The sequence below is a fragment of the Plectrocnemia conspersa genome, unplaced genomic scaffold (assembly GCF_051122295.1).
Source record: "Plectrocnemia conspersa isolate PC_06_02 unplaced genomic scaffold, ASM5112229v1 ptg000003l, whole genome shotgun sequence".
NCBI lineage: Eukaryota > Metazoa > Arthropoda > Insecta > Trichoptera > Polycentropodidae > Plectrocnemia > Plectrocnemia conspersa.
In genome coordinates this window covers 21,268,203-21,281,879 of record NW_028277167.1, presented here as the reverse complement: position 1 = coordinate 21,281,879, position 13,677 = coordinate 21,268,203, and the positions used below count along the sequence as shown (strand labels likewise).

Below are 13,677 nucleotides of genomic sequence, written 5' to 3'. Positions count from 1 at the left end.
TTTTGTTTTAATTTTTTTATTAATTATGTTACATTTTTTTACCATTATAAAGCTGTACTGATTTAAAAGCTCTTTTGAATGTGTTTCTCTAAAGAATATTTCACATTAAGTACATTATACCCAAATTGCTTCTGAAAAATCAATTTTCAATGTTTTCAAATAAAAATAATCACATTGTTATAGTAGAAAAAACACGTAATTTTTAACATAAATTTTCTACAACATTTAATCTAAAATTTTGCTAAGATTTTTAAAGCTCATAAAATAAACTATGACTCAAAGACTTTCTTTAACATTATATGGTACATCTCTCTTAAGTTTTAAAAGCTCTTTTTAAATCCAATAAACTGCTTTAATGATCTAATATGTTTCTTTAAATTTCATAATAGGAAATAATATTTTTTTTTATTTTGCTAGATATTTGCTTTTTTTCTGACATTTTACATATCAGTCAAAACATTTTTATTTTATTATTTTTTATTTAAGGGCCAAAATTTTTTCAAAGTATTTTCTATGTTTCTTGAATATTATTATTCATTATAAATGGTTTATTTTTCAATTCACAATTTATATTTGAGATTTCTTTTAGTGACATTGTTTTATAAGATCAAGGTATTGTATTCACAATCTCTTATAACTAGCAATAAAGTGTGTTTTTATTTGTTATAATGAATTAAATTTGTAACAAATAAAAATCATTTTACTACATATTGGTATTATATGAGTAATTTGAGTAGTTAGGAAGGAAAAAATGCGAGATTGTTCTTAGTCGAGTATTTTGCAAATTACATAGATTGAAAAAGGACAATTTTAAAAATACCAACAAAAAAAGTTGGACTTTTATGACATTTTTCAGACACTTAAAAAGTACAGAAAAAAAGCAAAATGGCCATTTTAACAATTAATATAAAAAAATTTAAATGTTTTTATTTTATTTTACGGCATTGAAAATTCACGAGATATATTTTTCAGACACCTCTGTTACTATAAACAAAATTTACTTTTTTATAAAAAAACGTATTACCGCAGTAACATCGAAAATTTGTCATAGTTTATGTGTTTCAAACAAAATTTGAAACAGTTCCAAAGTTCCAATGGCATTTAATTAGCCAATAAAGTATACGTCCTATGTAACGTTTCGCGGACGACGTGCATTCGCCGCTCGGAATGCAATTTCCGTGTTTTAATAAATGCGGTATGTCGTAAGAATTTCGATGCAAACAACGACCACGGGCGAATGTCTCTCAATGCAAAACTTTTCTTACGGGGGCGAAATTTCGTTTCGTTACATAAATTACGGTTACGTTCTGTTCGCATGAAACGTTTCGTAAATGAAAATGCCCGACTATATTACGAATATATTCTGTAATATTCACAACGCTTATTTACAAAGCGACGTTTTCGTAGTAAATCGGATTTGTAACGAAAAATGGTAATTTGAGATTCATAAGCCTAGATATTTTCAATTTTATATGACAAGGTTGACTATATCTTCTAAATACATACTAAAGCAGTATTTAAGATATTAAGAAAACTATCAAATAATTTTTCAAAATCGAAAAAATAGTTTCGAATTACCAAGTGCAAAAAATTAAGATATCTTGCATATAATTTATATTTAATAATAAATTTATTTATTACATTTTAAACTAAAATATAATAAAGCTTATTTTAGTATCGTTCAAAATGAAATTAACTTTCAAACTCTTTACATATATGTATTACGTTCATATATCGAGAGGCAAGTAATTTGACCGAATACTGGGTACCCGTGTTTTATAATATACGACTTCGTTTGCCCGGCGTTTATAATTAACATTTTTCGTTTAATTTAAATAAATATGTAATGAAAAAGCAGTGCGACCCCTGCTGATTGTTGTGCATGATTTATCGCATAACAATAACCGCTTCTGTTAGATGAAAATAATGTGTATAAATCGTAGGAATCGATCGTTGGGGCCATTAAAAAAGCGTATTATGTTTATAACTGCGCCCGCTTCGTACGAATACATTATTATGTATACTAAAATATGTGAGTAACTTATTTTTATTTTTGTTTCTTTTTAATTTTCGTAAAATACTCGGCGCAATAAATTTATTTCTTGGATAAGAATATTTATGTTACGTAACACGTTATCATAATAATTATATACGAAAAAAAAACAATACATAAATCATATTATCTTCATTATATGTAAAAAAAATATGGTGATGTTTATTTATTAAAAATAATTTAAGGTGACTAACATATTGCTTTTAATATTATAATCAAGTAGAATAAATCATTCGTTCATTTAAAATTATTTCACAACTTATCATTGATGAAGATATAATATATTATGCTAGTATACTTTTTGAGAGATAAGCTAAACTGAATTAGATATAGTTGTATATTCAAAAAAGTCAATTGATATGTTAAACTAAAATAATTAATAAATGCATAATTTATGAGTTTAATACATACCCATAAAATTTATATCATTTTAAATATAGGTTTGTTTAAAGAATAGTAAGTTAGTATTTAGTTTTGATAAATAATAAAAAGCATATTAAATTAAATTTTTAATACAGAAACTAATTTTAATTTGTCAGTGTAAGTGTGTAAGTGATAAGTAAAATACTAATTTATATAGTAATTAAGTAGTTTTATTTATTCTGTTGCACTGTCTTAACATTCAATTTAAATCACTGGATATGTTTAAATTTTAATAGAAAAAACAATTAGATCATATTCTTAGGAAACAAAACAACTCAAGTTCTTTTTTGTTTATGGAGTTTAGTTATAATTGCTTTTTTTAGTCAAAACTTGCTGGTAAAATAATATAAAAAAAATGAAAAAATTATTTCAGAAAATATAAAGTAATCTTAAAACAAACACAAATTATATTTTATAATAAACTGCAATATATATTTTAATAAACTCTGTTCTATTTTACATGTTTCTATTTAGTATTATTTAGTATAATATGATATTTTTAAAGCCTTTGCTGCCACACTAAAATATTTATTTATTATGCATATTAGGTGCTAATAATTTTATATATTTTTATTGTGATATAATTTACAATTACTAAAATAAGCATAAAAAGCTTAAAATTGAAATCTATGGTAGCTCAGGAGATGACATAAATATAAATCCTTAGAAAGTTCCTGGAATTAATAAAATTTTACAAACTCTATTTAATGATAACCACAAAGAGCTAACGTACTTTTTTTAATATTATTTTTGCCTTAACTATATGTATATTTAAATTCTTTAAAATTGCACAAATAAGTATGCTTAAAAAACAGCCAGCAAGCTGAAGATGTCGTACAGATCATACAGACTCTTTGTTATCTATTAGCCTAAATCAATTAATAATTTAGACTTAAGCCAGTATTCAATATAACTGACTAGCAATTTAGATTCAATAAAAAATACAAAATTCACAATCGAAGAAATGAGTATTACTCAGCCTTATTTATTTATTTAATGTATAATACGAAGGCTTTAACTACAAATTATTTATAAAAAATATTGTTAATTTCTTGAGTCATAAATATCAGGACAAAAATTTAGAGTTTTCTATGGAGAAGCTTTTTCTAACTTCTCTCTAGCCTTAGCAAAGGTACTGCAGCATATAATTTTTAGATCTGTTTTGTGTCTACTTTATACTACTGATATTTCACTTAGCGTTTCTTCTGTGCTTGTTATATTTGATAATGATACTGTAGCAATGTCAATCACAAATACTAGCAGTAAAGTATTTAAAAAGCATGCTCTTAATTAATTTAATAAACAGACAATAAAATCTATTATTAATAATGTATTTATCCTACATGTTCAAAATATTAACAACCACCATACTTTTCTTATTAAAGTGAAAATTCCTCAAGAAGAATTGTAATATTAATTCAGCATTGTAATATTAATGTTATTTAAAAAAAAAACTTTAAACTGAAAAAATCAGTCTGTACTCTAGTCTATATAATCTGTTAGTCTATACTATAGTATATATAATATATCAGTCTGTAATTAAATAGATTTTGATGTATGGCATCTAAAATAAAATATTCAAATAAGTCGAAGTTAGCCCCAACGTATAATTAATGATGTTTACCACTTTGAATCTGACAATAAAATACATACAAACCTTGCTATTATATATAGTAACGAAATTATTTAGAAATATGCAGTTAAATATTTAAAAAAATACTGCAATCAACGACTTTTGGACATAACACATGAGCTCAGCAGACGTATCAAAATAACTAAAGCACACAAATTTGCCTTTTAAATAAAACATTTATAAATTCTGAAAACAGAATACATTTCTGTAATTTCACTCGCGTTCTGTTTAACTGTGACAATTGAGAACAGTATCAACATTGATAATAACTCACCATATACTAAGATTTAACAATGCATATTTTTTGCATAATATTTTATATAGTATCTTTATTCAACTTTCCGAATATTACTCGTACACCCCCAAACTAAATGAATTGTTAGTTTTAAATAGTATATTTTACTTCAAATATATCTCGTTATACTATATTTATTATAAATAAGTCGTTCATAATAAGTATTATGAAATAAATGGATGTTTCGATCGATCGCTTTCGATAACTGAAGAGACATCGATGCGCGAGACTCGCTTTTTTAAGCGCGCAACCCAAGCGCTCAGGAACACTTTTCTCTCGCATTTTTGTATTCTTTTCCGTTTCCGGCGTCGGCATGTGTGATATTCGGCGATAATTGATTTTACACTGATTGGTGCACGTACAGCCTGCGGCATTCGAGCTAATGAATCAGCCGCACCCCAATAAATATCGGTTGATATTTCAATCGGCGCGACGCACGCCGCTCGAGGCGCTACGCATTTCTTCTGACCGTAACTCACACACACCACCGACAATAAACATACGGAAAACAAATAACGCAGCGCCGCTAATACATATTAAAGCGATAATGTATCGCCGAGATGGCTCTATGCACATAAATTCGCGGTTGTTGTGGTGCCCGGGACGGCCACGGGCGACTGACGGGACGATAAACATGATTTCGTAATGATGGCCGATCGCTATATCATAGCTATGATGATGGTGCCGTTTCTTTCTGGCGGTGTTGTTAAATAATAAATCGAAGCGAGTTGGGTAACGGCTTGCGTCGAAAGAGACTGCGGTGATAAAGAAGAAATTGTATCATTTAAGTCATTGGAGCAATAAAATAAATATTATTGTCATTAATATTTTTTACTCGAGTTATGAAAGAAAATATTTTGTAACGTTTGGAGAGCATTTTTTTATTATAAAATTATATACATTTGTAACCTTATATAATATAAAATAGTAAATTAGATTAAAGTATAATATTTTATTTATTATTATAGTTTATAACAACAGTGCAGTTGTAAAAAATATAAAATAAAAATAATCATTTCAATATATTTAGAGAAATAAAATTCGTTAATATTTTCTTTATAGTTATAATTTATAGTTATATATATAAATGCAAACATTTTTATCACATGCGGCAAAATTTTCTCTTGATAATATTATAGCAAGGAACTAAAAGGATTGATATCTTATGTTACACAATTTGCTCCTTCTGACTAGCATTTATTTCGATCGAAACAACACTTCATAATTGAAAAAAAAAATTAAAATGCAGAATTGTAAGCTAATGAAATTTTTTAAAAATCACAATCTTAGGAAAATAATATATTTCGAAGCATAAAAAAAGTGTTTTTTTTTTAGTTTCATTAAAAAACGAAATTTATTTCTAGATTATCTGATATATTTAAACCCAATCTATATATGCTTTTTTTCATAATAATTTGTATTGAAAAAATCATTATAATTATGTATTGAAAAAATAAAATTTATTAATGTGAAAGTTTCCAAAAGGCTAGCAAAATGTTCAAAGTAATAGTTCCAGCCCTTATTTTCTTGTTTATTAAAGCATTATTTCTTGACACGCGTCTCTAGTTCGACGTGCCCTGAACAACAGCACAACAAGGTCCCTGTAGTAATTGATTCGTATGTGAAAGTCATTAGGGCCGATTCTTCGGGGCACCGCGGAACAGAAGCATGGGGCCTTTGTGGTCCGTGACAGCCGTCATTAATCACAGGTGTCATCTGATACCGACGGGCTCACAATGGCTTTATTTGCTCCCCGCGGGGTCACCAAAGAGGATATTTGCCAACAATGAACAGCCCAGTTTCACCTATACACAATGTAATACCTTTGGGGTGGCCGGGTGACCCCGTTTATTTTTTTTCTCCTCTTCTTTAACCGATGCTCCGACAATTTGTTTACACAAAAATTCCACGCTCGTATATCATCATCGTGAATATTTATAGGCGGAAAGTGTTCGGGATCGTAAATAATCTGGCGGGGCCGCGAGGACATCATTTACACTTGGCTCTATTGCTCGGTACCACAGAATGGCCCATAAATAACGCCATCGACAATGAGTCTGGATGCTGGAGCGTTAACAATGAACTGAGCTCGACGCTCTTGTTGCTCTTATGTTATCGATGATTATTTATCTATATGAATTTTAATTGTGACTAAATTATAACGGTGTTTGGCTAAGGCACGATTGAGACATAATATAGTAAACAGGTACTATAGAGATATTGTGGCGAGATCAAGGACCGACCTTGTAAATATGTATTTTATTGAAATGACCACTGGTTCATTCATTTTTTTAATTAAGACTCTGCTAGACCAAAAGTTACATAAATTGCATTTATCATTTTAAATAACTTTTATTATTTTAAACTAGTGTGCTCAGAATTTTTAAGTTAAGAAGTATATATTTCACTTAATTAAAGAATCATGAGAGTGTATCATTGATATAGATCATTGACAATTCAACGTAGTTTTTCATAATATACTATTTAGTACAAGACTATAAAATCAAAGAGGGTCATTATTGTTTTATTCAAATTAGCAGAATTTAGGCGTTTCAGCGTCTTATTCTCGCGAAGGGTGCACAATCTTGTGCTAGTAATTTTATGCATAGAAATGGTATTTCTAAAATAAATATGTTTAGATGATTCAAATTATTAATAAAATTATAAGAAAAATAATATTAAAACCATGCAAATAAATTTTTGTATAAAGTAGACAAATATAACAACAACAAAAATTTGTTATAAATTATTCAATATAATTTATGTTGATATTTGCCATAGAGCACAATTCAATATCATCACTCCATATTGAGGAAAATACTAACAGCATTTTTTAAAATGTCTTGTTCATAAGATTATTTATTATATACCTGTATTGTTTAATACTCTGATGAACTTAATATTATTTGTTATTAAATCCATCTATACTGTAATTTAAATCATTATTTAATTACTTAGCAGGACTTATTTAGAATGTATTTTAAAATTTAAGTAACTAAACTAGTTAAGCATAATTTTCAACAAGCAGGTTGTTATAAATATATATATATAAGTAGCACCATGAAAAGTCCGCATTGTGAGCTAGTTCCGTGATTGAGCCGGGCGGGTTACGACGCCGGTTAACAATCGATAAGGTAAATGCATAATTGATGCGAGCAATTGTGAAGTAAATCAGTTAAGTTTGTTAGGTGGCCGAAGGTGGAGCTGGATGGCGGAGGAGGAGGTGGCTTTATGGGAAAGTTGTGCCTGCACGCGTCGCCCGTAACACGCAACCGAAACAACGTGGAAATTGTTTAGCAAGAGCAAACCTGTAGAGCTAACTGGCCTTCTGCGAGCACGTCACGGTCCTAGACAATGGACCGTTTTGACAGGTGCAAAGTCGAGAGAGAACCGTTCGATGTCAATTGAGTGGAGAAAAAAGTAGAGATTCATACGTTTGATATCTCCGGGGAAGATCTTGGAGAGAGGCCTCGATGTTTTAACATGATTTATATCATTGGGAAAATCGTTATATAAAGAGCTAGATGCATTTTGATTAAATGATAATATATTACTAATACAATTACAATCAAAATTAGACTATTATTTAGACACGTTCAAGCTACATAATATATTATAAATAAACATTTGTAATGTATTAAGATCAATTTTAAATTGAGGACGAAAATCTTAATAAATAAACGTACTATTTTTCTCTTCGTCTTCGTGAGAAAAAAAAATAAATTATATTTTAAAACTTTTATATCGAAGTATATTGAGCGTTTGTCAATTATAGTTACTAATTTTAAAGAATAGATTTTTTTATTAATTATATAATTTACTATGTTTTCATTAATTTTTAGTTTAATTATTTTTTTTTAAAACATTTTTTTACAATTTATCCTTTTGATTCAACTTTTATTATTTTTTTGATTCCTGAGATTATCGAGAATATTGATTTTGAATTTTTGGTTTTTCGAAAACAAAAATATTCAGGATATGTAACCACTTAGCCCACGCGTTATAGTTTTAGAAATTCCATCGATGAATATTTCATAATCAAGTCTTCAAAATGAGCAAGGATTTAATATGTTGTATTTGCCATATTTATACTATTTAGGCCGCGTAGCGATGGTTTTATTATTTTTTCACTGCTTAATCTAATATTAAATAAACTAAAAATATTTTAATTACTATGATAAACTAAACCACTTAATAGTATTTTATATATTTGCAGAAAAGTTATGATTCTAAATGGAAATATTATTATAAATTATGTTGCTCAATGACAATTAATATTTTATTTTAAAAGTCTGCAGAAAATTACACAGTACTTCAACTGTAATACGCTGCATTGATTTACAATGTTGTTTATGTCTTGTTTCAAGCATTTTTTTTTTATAATGTTTTCTTTTAATTTTAATCATTTTTATCGCAAAATATAATAGTTTTCGCTGATTTTTAAATTGAAGCGATTTTATTCATTTTGACGCAATTCATCCGCAATTCATTCCGTTCGGAGAAATATGGTTTTAATGTATTTTGTCATATGTAAAAAATCTAATAAAATGTAGTGAAAGCGTGAGAAAAAACTTGTAAAACTCAAAGGTTTCGCAAAATATAATTAAGCCCTGTTATATATTATAAAAAGGTCTTGTAGTTTTATACCTAAGATTCTTATTATTAGGCTTCTTTTAAAACACATATTAATAATACTGTAATACGTCATCAATCAAGGCAAAATAAACATACCATTATCTAAATCATATTTTTACAGAGCTTAAATATATAATCTGAAGTTATTTGCGTGCGTACGTGTTTTCTGTAGTCATTGTTTATCATGGGTTTAAATTACACATTAGCAAACATTTTTTTTATATAGTAATTATCATATTAATATTTTCCAATTTAAATAAGATTAATAAAATAAATAGCGCAAAGCAAACTTTTTTAACAAACTCTGCAATACTCGGTTAACCCCTTTCATTCTCCATCAAAAATCAGGGTTGTGTCACCGGAGCTTGTTGCCATGGTTACGATCTCGGGAGGGAAGGCGTGTCCATAAAATCTCGCCACCAGATTGGCTTGTTACGATAATGTCACAGATGCACCGATTTACTTGATTGCGCATGCGTACACAATCCCTCATTGCCCTATTTCCATTATTTTACACCGAAAACGCTTATAATTCCATTAAAATTATTTTCTTTTAATTCGTACACAAAGGTGAAATAATTTATACTACAGGGTTGATTTATCTTTTCTCGTTGGATTTTAATTCGAAGCCATTTTCTTTAATTCCCAACGTAAGATTGCGGCGCCCGACACCGGGGTGGCAAACGATGGGGAGGTTCGCCCTACATAATTGGCCCTTATTATGTCCACGTGGGGGCTGTGTTGTGAGGGAAAAGTCTCATTGGCAGTTAGTTACTGAAGCGTTTTGAATTTACAAACGCCGCCTGAAGGCCAATTAGAGAGCACCGAACCGAGCGATTATTTTCACTGTGTGTGTATGTAATTTTCATAAATTTGTTTAGATTTATTACCTAGGTATATGCTTTTATATTGACATTATGTAAATCTGAGCAATCCAACTATTGTTTGAGCTTTCAACGTAATGAATTATTTATCAAATATACTACTATATACTTAAATATTTTAATAAAGCAAAACTAACATTTAAATACACTCGTATAAAATTGCATACTAGTGAGTACTTGGTAAACAAAAACTTAACCTTTTAATCAATGTAAATTTAAAATGATATACTTTTGGAGTTCATAGTATATTTTCATGATATTTTATATATTATTTAATTGCAGTTAGAGAACTGCATAACTCATTGTAAATATCTACGCAAAAAAAAAAATACTGATAGAATAAAAATAAAGTCTTGAACAGTTCGATTGCATCAGTTTATCAACAAAATACACTGTTATGTCTTCGTTATTGATTTAATATTTGGGTGTATTTTTTCATATTAATTCTCCTCTATGCATCGAATCCGTTTTTATAGGCTCCCGCATTCGCAAATTACTATACGACCAAGCGATAAACGTCAATTTGACAAACAACCCCGTTTTACGATTTAAATTACGTGGTTCCGAATATTTTGGTCGGATTTGACCCCCCTGCCACCTCATCCACCCTAAATCCGTCTGCAACCACCCCACCCGAGAACTATTTCCAGCCCTTCTGTGTAAATGTCTAAATATACTTTATAGTCGGTATCGAACATAATAAATAGAAAATTTCCCAGGGCAATCACTTAGAGAGCCGGCGAACCTGTGCCTGGCGGTGACGTCACAGCTAATTGATACTCTGGGGGTCGTTACTCAATTTTATATAGATCAGAATTAGCGTATATAATGTTTTAAAAGAAAGAAAGAATACTGCGTTTCAGGTCTAAATCCCTGGATACTAATTATTATGTACACAACGGAGGGGAGCTTTTTGATAATGAAAGCTCAAAAGCTCAACGTTAGATTGGATATACGTACAGTATTTTATAAATTAATTTTTGTAGCTATAGTATTATTATAAAAAATATTTCTAATCAATCTTTATTACATCAACAGTAATGTGCATTATGAATTTATATAATGCTACTTAAAAAAAATATAAAAATGATCTTAAAACTACAGCTTTAAATCAATTTAAATGCATAATTCCTTTCAAAAACGTGCTCGTATTTCAAAACACTCGTATATCAAAGAAAATTATTTTATTAGAAATAATGAAACTAAAATTGGTTCAATCAAAAACATAATTAATGATTAATAAAAAAAAGTGTATATTTTTATATTACTTATTTTTTAAGTTAACTATTAACCAATATTTATCATTTATTCTGTAACTATAAATTTAGAATAAAAAAAAGCTGCACTCACTACTTTTTAAGACAATATGTAGCAATATGTTATCTATCATTAGGAGAAAAATATTATTACATTTTTTTTTTGTGGCTAAGTAAGAAATGGTCATAAAAATATATTCAAAATTGCTTATATGTTTTTGTTGAAAACTAAACGACGCTTGCGCTTTTCCTGCTGCGGAAAATTCTACGAAAATGGGTCATATCATTAAAGGTCCGTGTATGTGCATTAAAGCCTCAGAACCTGCGAGTAAATCGGTGGATTGTAATTTAATACATAATTGGCCAGACTCGGAAAACCGCTACATAATTATTTTCAACATAAATCAGCTTAGGAAGGAAAAGTATACACTGTTAATAAAACGGTTTTGCCAATATAAATTGTTACAATAAAATTTCAATTCAATTAAACGAAAAAATTTTAACCGTAACGTTTAACTAGCTTTCACGTATTTGTCGCTTGGTCAAATCTAACGGCCTCGATCTGAGTCAAAGTTGCGTGGCTTTTGAGTGAATAGTATGTGTGCTATTTTATATGAGATTCCATAGTACTATATTACTGAAGATGACTTACAAATTGTTATTTTATCGATACCCCTAAACCAAACATTGCGCAATAATTGATTAACCCCGCATTCTATTCTTATATTTATCTATCTAACAACCCTCTAATTGACCTCTTTGTGTTGCCGTCTATTGACAGACTTAATGCAACAATGACAGCTATGCAACATCACAGTGACTTGCAACAGTTCCTTGAACTAAATATTTTTTTTTAGTAACCCCTCGCTGAGCAGCTGCCTTTATTTTGCCATTGATTTTACGATTACTCTGTGAATGCGCTCTCTATTTACCAATTTAATACACTATGCATATAAAATTGTGTTTAATGGAGAGTTAATGGACGATAATTTAATATGTACACATCCACAGCCATGTGATCAAATCATTGTTTACTACATTATAAACTCTTATAATTCGTGTGATAACTTTTACTCGAATCAGTACTTTGAATTAAATAGGTGAATATTTGCTGTTAGAAGTTTGCTCCTATAATTCTTTTCTGTTGAGCAATCGTCCCGAACTTTTTTCCAGACGCTTCCTCAGGTGTGTGGGGTTCTTTAGTGTGGGTTGGGTGGTTGTAATTCCCTAAGCCAGGTGATACAATCTCCAACCCGCCAGGGCTGGACAATTACCCGCGGCCCACCCCGCAATTATAACAGCCCATGCCGCATTGCCGAGTGAAAAACTATAATTAAAGTTAACTAATATACACACGAGGCATTAGTAATTAAAAAAATAATTTAATCTATCAAATTTACATACGTCCAATTTAATTAAGGCGCTCAGAAAACACTGACATGCATTTGAAAATATTTTGACAAGCTGTTGTTTCCTATGGTAGGATATTTAGATTATTTTTTTTGACGGCGTTATGACAGAAACTAAATAAAAGAAACGTGAAACAAATGTATATCAAGATTTCACTGAAGTAGGTTATGATAAATATTACTTAAATACTTTATTAGTAATAATAATTAATTATATAAATATCTAACAAAATTTAATGTGAATTGAATCTCACTATTTATTTATTTGCATTTAAATAACTTGTTGCTACCTATAATGTATCTTATATAAATAATATATAAACATACATTTACAAAAAAAATTACAATGAAAAACATGACTATTTTTATCATATATTACTTGTAACGATAAAAATATTTTGGCATAAGTAATATATTCACTGCTAACTTTGCTACTAAAATTAAAAATAACAAATAGCAGTTCATTATTCGGTTTTCGCATGCGTGCTTTAATTTTATACTTTTAAATGTGTTATAAAAAAACAATAAGAACAAAATCAAATAACACGCATGGATAATTGCCGTTTCCTGTTTTTATTTATTTTTAAATAGTTCTTGTAGGTTTTTTTTAATAGCTTGCCAAAATGTCATACATGAAAATACTTTTCATTATTATACATAGCGTATTTACAAGTTGGAAAAGCTCACTAAAAACGTTCGTATAGTATAATTAAGTTTGTTTGCCTTGTTATCGATCAAATAGTACACTAGGTTTGTTTGTATATATTGCCTTGTAAGTTTTAACGATTGTGTTTATATTGGCGTACTGAAAAATATACTTAATAAATATTTTAATGTGATTTTTATTATTGTTTACAGTTGTAATGCACAAAGACAAAGAAGACGGTATGCTACAGCACGAAACGAGTTTTAGATCAAGAGAAATGAGCGCGTATGATCATTCCTTATTAGATGGCGATATGTTCCTACAGGTGAGCTCATCATACTTTAAGAACTTTAGTTTTGTCTAATAAACTTGTGCACGTAATAAAAAAATAATCTTAAATTTAAACTAAATTTTATATAAATATAATTTTATGGTATAATTTT

The 13,677-nt window shown here is 28.8% G+C and overlaps 1 protein-coding gene across 2 annotated transcripts in view; it reads left to right on the top strand.

Annotated features, from left to right (window-relative positions):
* ss (aryl hydrocarbon receptor spineless) overlaps positions 1 to 13,677 on the top strand; it is a 173,790-nt gene that overhangs the window by 126,338 nt on the left and 33,775 nt on the right. For both annotated transcript variants that reach the window (XM_088183218.1, XM_088183217.1), the window contains exon 3: positions 13,447 to 13,559. In XM_088183218.1, coding sequence (XP_088039344.1) covers positions 13,447 to 13,559 — 113 coding nt within the window. The remainder of the gene's footprint in view (positions 1 to 13,446; positions 13,560 to 13,677) is intronic.